At 40.3% G+C, this 15,522-nt stretch overlaps 2 protein-coding genes across 3 annotated transcripts; one reads left to right on the plus strand and one right to left on the minus strand.

Moving 5' to 3' along the window:
• Window positions 1–11,347, plus strand: hif1aa (hypoxia inducible factor 1 subunit alpha a). Of its 2 annotated transcripts, none has more exons than XM_068580238.1 (15): window positions 1–250; window positions 5,159–5,349; window positions 5,751–5,902; window positions 6,102–6,186; window positions 6,764–6,873; window positions 7,777–7,979; window positions 8,183–8,289; window positions 8,432–8,579; window positions 8,766–9,082; window positions 9,166–9,365; window positions 9,464–9,586; window positions 9,672–9,940; window positions 10,019–10,118; window positions 10,216–10,300; window positions 10,392–11,347. In XM_068580238.1, exons 1-15 carry the CDS (start codon window positions 219–221, stop codon window positions 10,559–10,561), a joined length of 2,292 nt encoding a protein of 763 aa, XP_068436339.1. In that variant the 5' UTR covers window positions 1–218; the 3' UTR covers window positions 10,562–11,347. The 2 variants fall into 2 exon arrangements, with proteins under 2 accessions (XP_068436339.1, XP_068436340.1); XM_068580239.1 differs by having other exon boundaries at window positions 9,693–9,940.
• A 187-nt stretch (window positions 11,348–11,534) lies between these two features.
• Window positions 11,535–15,484, minus strand: LOC137787614 (serine protease HTRA2, mitochondrial-like). Its single transcript, XM_068580241.1, has 8 exons — window positions 14,812–15,484; window positions 14,233–14,437; window positions 13,236–13,430; window positions 12,978–13,010; window positions 12,613–12,721; window positions 12,419–12,488; window positions 12,226–12,321; window positions 11,535–12,070 (listed from the first exon to the last, which is right to left on the minus strand). The coding sequence occupies exons 1-8, from the start codon at window positions 15,270–15,272 to the stop codon at window positions 11,905–11,907; spliced, it is 1,335 nt and encodes a 444-aa protein (XP_068436342.1). The 5' UTR covers window positions 15,273–15,484; the 3' UTR covers window positions 11,535–11,904.
• Between the last annotated feature and the right edge of the window lie 38 nt (window positions 15,485–15,522).

Here is a 15,522-nt window from a genome sequence, read left to right on the forward strand (position 1 = left end):
CTGACCTACCAGCGTGGCACTGCCTCCGAAGAAGAGTGTACGCGAATGTGATGTTTTTAAGCTTGACGTCTTTGACGAAATTCACGCTGTGAGAATTCGCATGCGAAACGTTTGAGGATTTACGGATATTCATATCGGGACTTTGGTTTATTTCTCGACGGGCGCGGGCACAACTTGACACCGATAGAGAGATTCAACTCAGGTCCTTTCGTCCTGACATGGACACAGGAACTGTACCAGAAAAGAAAAGGTAACGTCGAGGCTAACGCTGGGTAATGCTACGCAGCGGGCTATGTTGTTGTTTGGGAGCTGACTTAACAAGTTTGGTGTTCAGTCGGGATGTGGTTGTGTGACATTATGCGCTTCATCTCGAGGTTCACTGCTAGTTTTGCGTGTTTGTTCGACAAAATGCGTTTGCTTATGACGCTATAATCGTTAGCAGGCGGCTAACTCAGCGAGCTAGCTGGTAGAGAGCTCGAGCTGCTGACGTTAAACTGTTTACGTTAGACTGTTTACGTTAAACTGATTACATATTAATACAGGTCAGTTTTTGTTGATCAAATCTGCATTGAACTTAAATGTCTTTCTTCGTTTTTTAAATTATTTTTATCTGTGTTGAAATCTTCTAAATGTAATATATAAAGTTATTTAGAGTCTGACACATGTGTTAGCAACACATCCAACGTGTAGTAAACTATATAATTATATAATAAGTGGTGTAGCTTGCTGTTTGCGTGTGATGAGACAACCTTGACGGTGTTCAATGAGCTGATCACGTGAGCAGCGCTGAGTAGTGGTGTGTGGTTTCTGATGAAATATTTAGGTGAAGTTTAATGAAGTTGTCCATGGTTTGAATTTCTCTTTTTCTGGACTGGAAGCCGTTTATTATGGTAAAGTTGAATAAGATAAGTTAAGTTAAATTGAAATGTATTAAAAGTTACAATAGCCCGTTTCTTCACCTGTCCAATATCCATATACAGGACACATTAGGGTAACAGTTACATATTGCTTCTAATATTGATCAGTTGTGTGATTACTTCTTTACTACAATGTAGTACAAATATATTATCAGCGACCAAAAGTAATCTGACTAACAAGCCAAGTTCATGACAATCAAATAGATGTTCATGGTCTGACTTATAATTGTAATTATTTACAATTTATCATTAATAATTGATTGATAGTAAACCTATTAATCAAGCTTGGCAGAATCTGCATTGAGTGCACTGTGTGGTTAAAATGTGTTTTTTCTTTACATGCTTTTGTTAAAAACATAGTAATTAATTAGTATTGACTTTAGAATAGGATCATTAACACTTGACTGCATCCAGCAGATTACTGAGAGCCTTTCTATCATTGACAGAATAGCTAAATATGTGGACAAGTACTGAAGGTATCCTAAAACTTTAGTGCATGAAGCTTAATATTTGTAACGTATCAGTCCTGGTTTTAGTTTGGTTGTACACTAAGTGTACATGCATATTAAGTTGGAGGGAAAAGTAGTTCCAGCAGGTGCGAAACCCAAAAAATCATCGGAAAATAAAGTCAGTCCTGAGAAACTAAATATATGTAATAGAGGTGATCAACAGATGGTCAGCAGTGTCTTTATATCTGGCAAGGAACATGGGGATCCGTTTGCTGATCAGGGGTGAAATAACAGCAATGAAATTTTTCCACAGAGGACAACAAAAGAGAATGTTGTTGTCTTCTTTGAAAAAGTGTCATAGAACTTGTTACAAAAGTTGGTAATGAAAGATGTCTTTCAAAAATTGTGGACTCAACATGGGTCCTATTTGCTCCATAGAGCTTAAATGTCATCCTGCATGCTAAAATCCTACTGAGGTGTTATTAAGATCTTGGTTCAATAGCTTGTTTAGTCTCAATAAATAGCTATGTGTTATTTATTATTTATCTTAGTAGAAATAAAGAGTTGTGGTCAGTTTGATGCAGTTTAAGCTGGTGTCTGTGAGGTGCATTTATGACGTAACATCAGTCTCATTTCTTAATCACAAGGGCTTGACGTCAAAAGGAGTGGCCGAATGTGTGTTGCGATTTACTGCCATTTGCAAGTTGCCCTGCTGTTCATTGTTCAAAAACTTGTGTTCAAGCTGGTTAGAAACTTAAAAATGTTATTCACAGCATGGTTATGCTGTGCAGTAAGACGTTTCATTTCACATTTTTCTGTGTAATAATGCATCCCTGGTCACTATTTTTATTAACGAGTATGCCACTGCCATAATGGCTTTAACGAAGTGTTTGACAAAATGTTACACACTACATATATAAATATCATGCCACGGGTTCAATTGTCTGTAAAGGTTTTACTTTCAGTGTTGCTTTGCTTTTCACATTGGGTGAAGGGTTTAGGGCTTGCCTGAACTGGATTGTATAATAAATAAGACAATGTTTACTGTGGCACTACAAAGGACTGACAGACAGTGAGAATACTTCTCTACCAAAATAGGTCAGCCCGTAGTAACATTATACACAAGCAGCTCTGGTGACATTGGGGAGGCCTATTTTCTTTTGCTGTGTTTTCACAATAATCTCTAATCCTCTTGCTCACATCTGTTAATAATTTAAATAAAACATGTTGACATAATATAATAATTCAGAAACAGAAGTACAAAAACATTCTAATTAAAGCTAGCCAAACTGGACATGTGATTGTTTATTCAGTGAGGCGTATCAAGCTGCTGGGCATTCATGACCATGTGCATTACTGTGTTATGTAACGGTGGCTTCTCTGCTCCACTTTGTTTGAACAGGGGAACTGTTTTGTTTTCATTGCATGTTTCATGTATAATATGTGTAAGCAGTTTTATTTTACCCTTTAGTTGAGGAGTAAAATGACAAATACACTTCTGTATAATTATAATACACAGTAGTACTGAAAACCTTTTTTAAAAATTGGATACTGTAAATGGATTTATGTTTTCAACTCAATCTTGCTGTCTTAAGTAGAACGGACTTTACTGACTAAAATACTCTGTTGCTGTAGAAATAATACATAGTGGTTCAGACACAGTAGTTTGTCATGTTCAATGCAATCTTCCCCCTGTATTCAGGGTAGGTGTAATGCAGTGGAAAATTACAGCGAAACTTCATTTGAGTAGGATTTGTATAAGGTTGTCTGATACAAAATGTTTGCAGCCACGACAGAGGAAATCAATTTGTTTACAGGCTTGCACTAATCAATCATCTAGCCTCCAGTAGGATCACAGTTTATAACAGTGTGTAGGGTTTCTCTGTCATTAGATCATCAGAAGCTTAGCCAGCAGCTTTGCCAGTGCACTTTCCCAGTGTCCCCTTTGTAAAATTGCTTGTTTGAATTTGTGATCATTTCACCCTGTGATACATTAACTTGCATGAATGCTGGTTGGAGGTCATTTTTGCAGTAGGAGCCAAAAGTCAGATTATAAGAAATTAAATGTGATTCTATACAGAAGTAGCATAACTCCCGAGACAGAAGATATTGTAAATATTTCCCAATGATATTGTATTGCAAATTTGCAAACATGTGGGTAAGTCTATACAGTTGTGGGTGTAATTGCAGTATTGGTTGAAGCATGTTTATCTTACAGTAAACAAACATTTACAAATCTCTGAAAGGAGGAAGGCTCTTGGCATTTGCCCCACCAAGAACCTCAGTAACACACATTTTGTCTCTGCGGGCATTTGTTATCAAATGGGAATTAAATGAGGAAGGAAATGTGTCCAGTAGAATAGTCGTTGGGTTGGTTGGATTAAAATTAAATACTTTCTTTTTTTTTTGGTTGTTAAATTCCTATGTGTAAAAGTGGTTTCTATTTTGCAGTTGAACACCCACCCCACAGTGCACCATTTGTGCTATGCGCTAACTGTTTTTGCACATCAAAATCCTCATGCGTTTACAGACTCACAGATGTGTATCTTAGGTTTTGGTGCTGTACAAGAGATAACGCTCTCTGACTTTTTACCCAGAGGAGTTATTTATTCCTGTATTTGATGGAAAGTTTTTCTCTAAAACCCAAAACATTCCCCTCTCAACCCTATGACAAATCTGTCTGCAACCCTGCCAAATGATTTGCTATGCAGGAGGGTGATTTCAGTCAGCCGGTCAATTTTCTTGTTGGAGAGCTTTAAATAACAACATGGCCTTGCTCAGTGTTGTAAGTATATCACAGATCAATTTCAATTAGGTGTGCATTTCAAAGGCATGGGCTTTTGAACTGCCATCTATTTTGTGGTGATGCCGCCTCCAGTGTCATCTAAATGCTTTTGAGGTTATGAGGTTGTGGTTGTGAGAGAGATAATGGCTGACAGTCAGCAGCAGTCAGGTTGACTATTGTGATTATGTTACACATTTAGATCATCTATTTATGTGAATGGTCATCATGAGAGATGCCCATGTGCTCACCAATAAAAATAAAAACTCAAGCAGCGCTTTGCTTAAAAGTCTAGGTTGTTCCATTGTTAAACATCAGTACAATGAAGTGAATTGTGTCCTTCTAAAGTCTGCTGTACTCATTTAAAAAATACTGTCATATCTTAAGAACTTGTTTACAGTGTGGCGAGAGTCTATTAGGCCGACATCGGATAACTGCCTGGATAAATGGTTGATCTAATATGGGGATAGTACAAGTGGTAACAAGTTATGAGGCATGCTAATAGCAAAGCTAGTGGAAAATAGGACAGTTTGTTTGTCCTGGTTTTGAAGGTGTCACTCATTCTGTGTTTGTATGTGATCTCTGCGTTAGTGCCAGTATTATCATTCGCTTCCCTGTAGAACCGTTCAGCCAGACTCATAAATGTCAGGGTGATTGGTGGTGTTGCATTGAAGCTTGGCTGTGCAGTTTGCACCAAGAGACAGACAGGAGAGTCCATGCCCTGCCTCCCAGCCAATCACTCTGAGGGGGCGGACTCCATGTTGTTTGGTTAACATCCAATAAGACGTTTTGCGATTGCCATTTATGTAAATAAGTCTGACAGGGGTCCAGACGGAAGCCTGGCTGTGTCTTGCTTGTTTGGGCTCCAGCGGCTGCAGCCGCCCCAGTGACAGGACAGTTTGCTGACCAGACACACTCAGTCGGGGAGGGGGGATATCGGCTCTTGAAGTGTGTATTGAACCCGTTTGTGGCATGGATTTGGCTGACCCACCACCTCTTCTCTCCTGCAGGGTGAGCTCAGAGCGGAGGAAGGAGAAGTCGAGGGATGCAGCGCGATGCCGGCGTGGGAAGGAGTCAGAGGTGTTCTACGAGCTGGCACAGGAGCTGCCTCTGCCCCACAGCGTCAGCTCCAGCCTGGACAAGGCCTCGATCATGAGGCTCATCATCAGCTACCTGCGCATGAGAAAAGTGCTCAGCACTGGTCAGTATCTGTATTATTGTACCACATAGTAGAGCATTTAGCTTACAGTGTGCATTTTTTTGTTATTCCTGGTCTCACTTTGATAAACCCAATCAAAAGAATGTGAAAGATCTTTTGGCGGAAAGAAATGACACCTTAAACAAAGTGAACGTGAGCATAGTTTTAGATGCCGAGAAAAACTGAACAAAACACTGCTCAATGGTTAAAAACTGAGTCAGCTGATTAAGAAATTAGCTGAGACACAAATATACTGTAGATCCCTTTGCATATATACTGTAGTGTATTTTCTGTGTAATGCAAGGTCCTGCCTTGCAAACATGTGCTTTTGACAGCTTTTCATGTCAATTTCATGTCTTTCCCAAGCTTCCTTTTATCTGTCTCTCCTCCATGTTCTTCTCCAGATGAGCCAATGACAGAGGAGGAAACGGAGCTTGAATCACAGCTAAACGGCTCCTACTTAAAGGCTTTGGAGGGCTTTCTTTTGGTCCTGTCAGAAGATGGAGATATGATCTATCTCTCCGAGAATGTCAACAAGTGCCTTGGGCTGGCACAGGTTGGTTTGAATTGACCTGCTGTGTGTAAACGTTAAAGAGATCATATAGAAAATAGCATTAGATTGTTGGGAAAATGGAGTCAGAAGCAGAAAATGAAAAATTAAAGAAATAGTAACACAATGTCCACCCTGAGCAACTATAAACTGCGGTATGTATATGGTAACAGGACTTTCACTTTTTTCTCACATTCTGCTGCAGTTTGATTTGACTGGAAACAGTGTGTTTGACTTCATACATCCTTGCGACCAGGAAGAGCTGAGGGAGATGCTGGTCCACAAAACAGGTAAGGGATAACAACAACGAGTTGGGACACATTATAAGACCTTACTAATGCACAGAATCGGGAACACGCCAGTGCTTCAATATCAGAAAATCCAATTCACTCTTTGGCCCTATGGCCTTGTGGTTGTAAGAACAAGTTATTATTTCCCACTTCAGTCCAGAGGTCAAAGTGATTAGAGTTGGCGAGTGTTGGACTCAAGTGATCTTTTACAGAACACATCATTGACACATTTCCTATTTTGCTTGCCCAAACGCTATTTACAATGGCTTTGTGTCAATTATTTTTATATAATTTCCGGTGAGTCAGTTCTTCCCTTTTGAAATGTACTTCAAAACATAATTTTATGCCATGCATTTTAGTCCACATTTGCTTTTTTGCTTTGCCTTCAAGACAGCTACCTCAGCTACAACAGCAGGTAGCTCTACTTCCTTTATTTAACTTGCTGTTAAATGACCACGGCGCTTTATAGCCTTATGTATTCTTAAAATGTAAATGTGAACTCTTGGCAGAAGTTTATGATGAAACACTGAATGAAAAGTGGAGGCAGTGAACATCTCTTCCTGTTTTGTGATTTCAGGCTCCAAAAAGGCCAAGGAACCAAACACAGAGCGCAGCTTCTTCCTCCGAATGAAATGCACTCTCACCAGCAGGGGCCGCACTGTCAATGTCAAATCAGCGACATGGAAGGTAGGTGGAAGTGGAACCCGTGAGGTCAATGACATGTCAGGAAATATATTGTCCTTATAATTGTACTAATCATTTAATTTCTACAATATTTTAAAATTAACCTTCAGAGAGGGCATGTCAAATTATGAGTCACGTGTAATGACCGTTTATTGTGTTAAATGCCACTCCACACTCAGCCTGGAAGAAGGCAAGTCAGCAGCTTGGAACATGTAGTAATAAAGATTGAAGTGTGTTGGTGTTAAAGTTGTATCTGAAAAAAGGTTGACCTGGAGGTAAAGAGTTGGAAATACTATGGAGTTTTTAGATAGTATATACAGACGGCATTGCAGCGCATGTCTACATCAGCAGTAATATAATGATCTAATGTACAAAGGAAATAGACCATCATGATTGTCTTAAAACAAAGTAAGCCATTGTGTCTATTGATTGATGTACATACATAGAGGAACCTGCATTAGATGTAGCCATTACTTAAATAGGTTTAGAACTTACTTGAAAAGGAGTTGAGTAAGCATGAAAACTTAGAACTCAATTATGTCAACAATCAAATAAATGTTAAAATATTTATTTGTAAAGCATGTATTCACAAGTTTATCTCAAAGTCACAAATCCTGTAGAATAATTGGAAATAGTTCATGTGTCGGCTAAATAATAATTAATATTATTCTATCATAACTGATTTCACAGGCACCAGAATTTGGTGGACACGCGGAAATACACTTTTACTTTATGTAAAGGAAAAATGGAGATGGAAAAATTATGCAACAGCTACCCACTATTTATTTATTTATGTATTTACTTGTGTCTCATAATTATGTATCTGCTGCATTAGAAACATTTTACGCTTCTTGTGGTCTGAACATTATAATAAAATGTTATGACCTGCCTGTTGTCGCTCTCTAGGTGCTCCACTGCTCAGGTCATGTCCGTGTATATGACACCAAGACTGAGGAGACTCCCATCGCGTCAAAGGAACCACCTGTCCCCTACCTGGTTTTGATCTGTGACCCCATCCAACATCCCTCCAACATTGAGGTCCCTCTTGACACCAAGACTTTTCTCAGCCGCCATACAATGGACATGAAGTTCACCTATTGTGATGAAAGGTGAGAGTGCCCATCTGAGTGATATATTAAGAAATTCGACATGGGTTGATTCAGCTTCTTAAGTCACCTGTGGAGATCCTGTACTTTTACTGTAAGCTCTCACTGACAGTCACACAGAGCCACCTGGTGTTCATTGTAGATACTACAGAAGCCTAGTCTGCATGTCAGCAGATGAATTGAGAGATTTTGTTTTGCTTGACCAGGATCACTGAGCTCATGGGTTATGATCCAGAGGACCTGATGAATCGTTCTGTGTATGAGTACTATCATGCTCTGGACTCGGACCATCTTACCAAGACTCACCACAACTGTGAGCATGACGAACAACAGTGAATTTAATTCAAACTTGTTCTTAAATACAACACATTTCAGCTGTTATGTTTACTAAACCTTTTAACAAATATCTACATCAATCTTATCTTAATGTCCTGTTTGTTTTTCTTTGCTCTTAGTGTTTGCAAAGGGCCAAGTCAGCACAGGCCAGTACCGGATGTTAGCAAAGAGAGGAGGCTTTGTGTGGGTGGAAACACAAGCCACTGTCATCTACAACAACAAGAACTCCCAGCCACAGTGTGTTGTCTGTGTCAACTTTGTGCTCAGGTACTATTAAAGCCCTTTAAAAAGTCATCATTTTCAGAAGAGATTGTGACGTCAGTTTTTTGTGTTTTTTCTTGTGTGAAATTAGAAAAATAGATTACAGACTTTTGTTATTTTTTTTTGTGGTGGTATTTTCAGAGCCATTGCAAAATACTCAGTAATACTCACAGGTGAATAACACTGTTACAGTGGCGTCCAGGAGGAGAAACTGATATTGTCCATGGAGCAGATTGAGGATGTGAAGCCAGTGAAGGCAGAGGAGGAGGAGCAGCAGGAGGAAGAAGAAAATGATGTGGTGGAGAGCAGCCAGCCCGACATGCCTCAAGCCCTGCTGAAGGACGAGAAGAAGGGCCCAGAGATGGATATGATTGAACTGTTCACTCCGGCACCAGAGGCAAAGCCTCTAGCTAGCCTGAATGACCAGCTGAAGGCAGAGCCAGAGGACCTCACACTGCTGGCTCCAGCTGCTGGAGACACAATCATCACACTGGATTTCAGCTGCCCTGGTTTGTGGCCTCATAGCACTTACACTTCTCAGCAGAAATCTGAGTTTGAAACCATTCTTACCTACCTTTGTCTTCTGGTACAGATTCAGAGCTCCAGGTGCTGAAGGAGGTCCCTTTATACAATGATGTAATGCTTCCCTCTAACAGCGACAACCTGGTGCTGCCACTTTCCCCTCTGCTACTTAGCGAGCCTCTCTGTGTCGTCACCACCAGCTCAGAGGATGCCAAAGCTAAGACTTATGCTCCAGCCGGGTCCACCTCATCAACCAGCCACAACTCAGAGGTCAGACAGTCAATTGTTGTCATTTTGCACTTTAGACAATTTTTTTTTCCACTTACTAATATGTTCTAAGAAGAGAATGACCTTTGACTTCTCCTTAGGCTGACAGTGTGCCGGGCTTTTGTTATCCCATGGACTCAGAGATGAGCTCAGATTGTAAACTAAACTTGGTGGAGAAGCTGTTTGCCATTGATACAGAGCCCAAGACCCCCTTCACCACACAGGTAATGGCAGGAGATACTGTGGATTTAATTTCAGTTAATTGTTGATGTAATACAGAAAACAGACCTCTGTGTTCTTATTCATTAGACTTTTATTCCTCCCTTGAAGGCAATGGAAGACTTAGATCTGGAGATGTTAGCTCCCTACATCCCCATGGATGATGACTTCCAGCTGCACAGTCTGAGCCCCGAAGAGTCTCTATCTTGTGGACCAGTCAAATCCCTTCAGAGTTCTCCAGTCCATGTGCCACAGGACATTCAAACCTATCCCAGCTCCCTATTCAGTGCACCAGGTAGTCACACAACTTCCCCAGCACCACTCACCGCCCCTCGACCTGCCATCATTGTTGCTAAGAGGTAAAGTTTCCCAAGTGCTCCATATTTATTGCTTCATAAGGCTTTTTTGAGTCACTCATCACTATTTCTGTGCCACAGGACCCCACAGTTGGACAAAGAAGTCTCGCTGAGGATCCTGGCAACTCAGAATTCACAGCGCAAAAGAAAGCTGGGTGATATGGTAGAGATTATTGGACAGGTAAGCCATCAACAACCAACAATGGTTTGTATAGATCTAACTTTATCTTTATGAATAGAGAATGAATTTTAGTGTCTGTATTTGACGATTTTTACAGGAAACTTTGCCCCAGGAACAAGTGGAGCGAGGCAAAAAGCTGAAGGCCTCAGCGTCGAACAGGACCATACTTCTGCTGCCTTCAGGTGAATAAACTGGATCTGCAGTAAAAACATTAGACTGCTGCTTGATACTTGACCCAAGCAGAATCATAACTCTGAAATTTCTTGTTCTTAGATTTGGCAATTCATCTGCTGGAAAGCACATCAGATCGCGCCAGTTCCCTTTTCACCCTGCCACAGCTCACCCGCTACGACTGCGAAGTCAACGCCCCCTTGCAGGCTCGTCAGTCCCTGCTGCAGGGAGAGGAGCTGCTGTGCGCTCTGGACCACATCAATTCAATCTAGCTAAATTAAAGGTGTCTCGGTTCACTGCTGGACTAAAGTGGACACTACAATTTCTCCCTCATATTGTCGCTCCCTTTCCAAGCTCCCTAACCCCGCCCCACAGCCCTTATTTATGTAACTGTATGAGTTTGATTATAGTCTGGCTGCTGTTTGTGCACCTTGTGATATCTGCAGCATTCCACCGTGGCAAACACAATAGCAGCATCTGGGTTTTGGTGCAAGGGATTCAGGCATCATGAGATGTCAATTGTCTTTTTTGTTTGTTTGATTCGTTTGTTTCCTCTCTATTCCGGGGAAATCTCTCAGCACACAACGCCTCGACAGATGACCCTTTTCCAGCAGGTCACCACAGATCCTGGCTCTACTGCCAGCAGTGTATTGTAAGCTTCAGTCGCACAATTTATATTTTCTTAAAAAGAAAAATATTACCAGCAATATATATATTAAGCCTTTTTAAAGTCGTTTTAATGGGATTTGATCAATTTAATTTTTCTCCCATACTTGTATGTTGTAGTACTTGTACCTAACAAGATGTCATAAGTCCAGGTTAAGTATGAACATATTGTTTAGAATGTGGTTTGAATGTTATCTCAATTTAGCTAACTGTCTTTGACATAAATGCATTTAATTGTGTAGCAGTCCAGTACATGTCACTTTATTACTTTACTGTAAGTGTGTGTTACTGTACATATACCAGGGAAATTACTCTGTGTGGCTTCACAGCTTTGACTCTTACTCTCTATGACGATGAAATCTTAGAGTAAACGCTTCACTTTGTTTGCTTCTCATCATGGAGGATTGCAGTTTTTTTTCAACATGAAGTGAATTCATGTTTTGGTTTTTACTGTGCGTGACATACTCAAAACAGTCTTTTAAAATTAGTGGCATTTTATATTTTACTTGTGTGATCATCATGGTAGCACTTTTGAGTTGTCAAACTGGTTTGCTCTGTTTAATGGTAGTCAGTTAACTGCCCTAGATCCATGACATATTGTTGGGTCTCTTATGCTTCTTATTGCCGTCCAACATTAAATGGATTTAATAAAGTGAATCGTTTCAGGTTCAATTCACTTTTACTTTAGAAACACATTACATGCATAGGTTTGCAAATTAAGAAGAAGGATTTTGTGGAGGTAGAAAACACATTGTGTTTATTGTATTCAATACCTGTGGAAACGTGGATGAATACTGGGCTGTTTATCCTTTTTCTTAGGGGCTTGCAGGTTCACATATTTAACAAGTCATTAAACACTGATGCTTAAAATCTTACCCTAAAGCATGAACTAATCATGTGACCGTTTGTCCCTCAGATTATCATGATGTTGAGAAATTAAATCGTACAGTCACTCTGTGCACTCTGGAGTAATTTGCAGTGGAAGCAACTCGTCTCCTCTCTGCACAACCATGGTGATTTTGTCGCTGCTGCGGACGGCTTTGTAGAGCTCCTCTGAAGTGTTCACCTTCACGCCGTTAATCTCCACCACAATGTCTCCTGGTAGCATGCCAGCTCTAAAACAAGTATGACAGTACTGCTGGTTAGCGACATATCATACAAGTTAAATTCCTTGCCTATTGCTGTAAATCAACAATGTCCAAGTGACCAGGGAAAAGCGCCACCTCCAACACTTAAACATACCAGATACATAATCGTTTGGTCTGCTTACCTGTTGGCCGGTGAGCCCAAGATCACTTTGTGGATCATGATGCCATGTGTCACGTCTGGGAAGGATGGGTCTCTCAACTTCAACTCTATAATGATGCTGAAGCAAATAAGATCAATCAGAAATACATCTGGTTTTAGACGGTGGTGCCAGCTCAGCTGTAACTACACTCCTGTTTAAATTATGAAGGATTTACCTCGGCGTCAGTGTCAGCATCATGACACCAATGTACCGCCGCTTCGTATCTGATTCACCGAACCAAGTACCTTGAAGGAGATGCGCAAAAACAGGATGTATAAAAAATAATGTACTTCATAAGAGAAAAAGGTGGATGCTACAGAGAATATGGGAGACAGAAAAAGGGTGTGATGTGTAGTTTTAGATTCTTACTCTTCTTTTTTGCTGCTTGATCAAGAAAAAGTGTCACGCGATCTGATGGAATAGCAAAAGAGATCCCTGCAGTGACCTTCATGGTGTTTATACCAATGACTTCACCGTCCTAAAAACAGCCGAAGCAACACATTCAGATAGTGTGTTCTGCACCAACGTGTTATGTGGCTGCCAAAAACATTTGCAGTATAAAACTAATGAAACTTTTTAAACACAAAAATAATTGATGTTCCATTTAAGTTTACGGTTACTACATTAAACAAAAAATAATATGCCCTGTCGATTCAGGCATCACACACCAGGCAGAACAGGTTTGGTGACATTTGAATGTGATAAACAACAAGTAAACCAGACGTGTGACTCACCAAGTTAATTAGGGGACCTCCAGAATTTCCAAACTGCAAAACAAATTGTTTTAATGAGCAAATATGAGATGGTGCCACGGTGAGTCACAGTGAAAACTGTAAAACCTCCACAAGCTAATTTTCTCCTAATACATCTTTTTTTCTAACATGTATGTCCATCAGGCTAACTTGAACTCAATGCAACTACGGTATTGTCTTCTTTGCAAAGATTTTGTGTACATAAATATCCTTTTAATAGAAATATTGCAGAATACTCACATCTATGGATGCATCAGTCTGAATGTACTCCATGTTGGGATTGGACAGGCCCAGCTCCTTACTGCCTCTGTGTACTGAGCTGACGATTCCTGACGTGATTGTATTGCGTAAAGAGAACGGGCTTCCCATGGCTACCACAAACTCTCCTTGTCGAACATCAGACGACCGACCAAGGCTGAGCGTGGGTAACGGATTCTGGGATGAAGAGAAGGAGCTTACATCCTTACAGCTCATTTGTGACTCATACTATCAAAAGAACAGAACTTTCTTTTTTTTTTTTATCAATGCCCTATTTGTCTTGCTGCAATGATCCAACCATGCTAGTATACTGCTTTATTATAAAGATGCTGGATTATTCTGTTATTCTATCACTAAGGCTTTTCAATGAGAAAAGAAGAAGACCATTCATTTTGCTAGAGTGGTATTTCAGTAGACTGTATGAATCCCAGCCTTGTAATTCCAACAACACAAAAGTTCAATGGTCTGATAAATGTGACGACCATGAGACTGCTTTATATACGATATATTGCACATTAAAGGGCACTTTTTGTCTTTTAACAGACAAACAAGATCTCTTGAGTAGATGTATAGCAAACACCAAAATGCTCGAGAGTGCAGTATGTTGAAAGTCATTCAAAATAAAATTACAAGAATAACATTTGAAGGTTGTCTCATTAAAGTGGCATAGAATGTTGCGAGTATTGAACACATCGTAAGCTCGTGTGTTTTCCTCCTTTATTACAGATTATTTTACGTCATTAAAAAAACATAGTTTTATTCTCATCAACCATTAGACATTCATCTGTTTTCTTGTTTCTGAAGAAACCGCTTATTGTTTTCGGTCTGTTAACTTTATTTTTCGGATTCTGTCTGTGAAAGTGATGAAATGTGGATAAATCGGCTGGTTGCTTCCACCACTCTGATGGAAGTAAAAGTGGATCCAGTAAGGTAAACAAATACACATACAATTCATTTAGCAGAGATTAATGTGGCTCACCCTTGAAGAGATTTTGATGGTGGCAATGTCTGCCACTGGATCAACATCTTGCACTGTGGCATTGTACATCTCTCCGTTGGTGAGTTTCACTCGGACGCCTCTCTTGTTGGCCACGACATGAGCATTGGTTACAATGAGACCATTACTGTTGATGATGAAACCAGAGCCATTTGAAACTGGGACTTCTCTGCCTGAAAATGGGTGTCTGTAAAAAGGTAAGCAGTTGATCTTATTCATTCTTTAAAAAAAAAAGGAAAAATGTGTTATTAAGAATAATCCACATAGATGGGACAACATATGTTATTTTAGCAATTGACAAATTTGGTAAACAGGACCAACCTTAATCATCACGTTAGATAATGTGCTTTAGTAGAAAGACTTGTGTATTCACAAACATTGGCATAAAAATAGTCGGTTTACTTTCTGTGATTTAATGTATACTCTTTGAGTAACACTCATCAAAATAAGATGTGCTATATGAAGTATGGTTTAAAAAAAAAATTTAAAATAAAAAAAACAATTGAGATATAGCTGAGAATTTTGTGAATCAAACGCTACAAATTAATTGCTTTAACTCACCTCCCCACGATTTCAATGTAGACAACAGCTGGATTGGATTTTTCGACTACATCAGCAATAAAGTTGTATTTATACCGAGGGCTGTCAGGTTTAAATGGAGAAGCACATTGAGCTGATGGCAGAATGAGTGCAAGAAACCGCCCGGATATCGAGGCTCTGCAGTCCTTCACTTCCTCATCTTTCTGACGGTCCAGAAGCGCCGCTCCACACAGTCCCAAACCCACCGACACCGACTTGAGCAGAGGGGAGCTGCTGTTGTCCCGACCACTGTTTCTGTCCCACTCCATCGAGGGTACCCTGTCCAGGCTCGTGCTCCCCTCTGCTCTCATGGGGTGACATACCGCAACAGAGGACACCCGACTGACTGTCCTTTCTAACAAGGAGCTGAGTCCACGGCTCTGACACCGAGCGTGTCTCCTTACTGCTGACACGAAACACCTATTGAGAGGAGTTGCTGCCATGTTGCATCACTTCAGTCCCTCCGGTTCAAGAGTTTTTAATCTGTTTAACTAGCTGAACAACACTTAACATCCAATTACATTTACAGTTATAACGGTCCGTTTCGGATGATATACAATAGTCGCACTGTTCATAAACACAAGACTAATGCCGTACGAATATGTGAATCCCAATGTGAACTAACCTACACCTGACAGAGACGCTTAGAAAACAACAGCCTATAACCGGAAGTGTAACTTTGTGGCGCGCCGG

Source organism: Clinocottus analis, unplaced genomic scaffold, assembly GCF_023055335.1.
Source record: "Clinocottus analis isolate CAN_PGR_092001 unplaced genomic scaffold, fCliAna1.0.p SCAF_17, whole genome shotgun sequence".
NCBI classification, from domain to species: Eukaryota; Metazoa; Chordata; class Actinopteri; order Perciformes; family Cottidae; genus Clinocottus; species Clinocottus analis.

Excerpts from the sequence above, each read along its gene's own strand:
- hif1aa (XM_068580238.1), top strand. The coding sequence starts at position 219 with ATGGACACAGGAACTGTACCAGAAAAGAAAAG. Across the intron at positions 9,587-9,671 it reads AGACCCCCTTCACCACACAG|ACTTTTATTCCTCCCTTGAA; the intron begins GTAATGGCAGGA and ends CTTATTCATTAG. Across the intron at positions 10,119-10,215 it reads TGGTAGAGATTATTGGACAG|GAAACTTTGCCCCAGGAACA; the intron begins GTAAGCCATCAA and ends CGATTTTTACAG.
- LOC137787614 (XM_068580241.1), bottom strand. The coding sequence starts at position 15,272 with ATGGCAGCAACTCCTCTCAATAGGTGTTTCGTGTCAGCAGTAAGGAGA. Across the intron at positions 13,431-14,232 it reads CCATCAAAATCTCTTCAAGG|AATCCGTTACCCACGCTCAG; the intron begins GTGAGCCACATT and ends TCTTCATCCCAG. Across the intron at positions 12,722-12,977 it reads GAGGTCCCCTAATTAACTTG|GACGGTGAAGTCATTGGTAT; the intron begins GTGAGTCACACG and ends GGCTGTTTTTAG.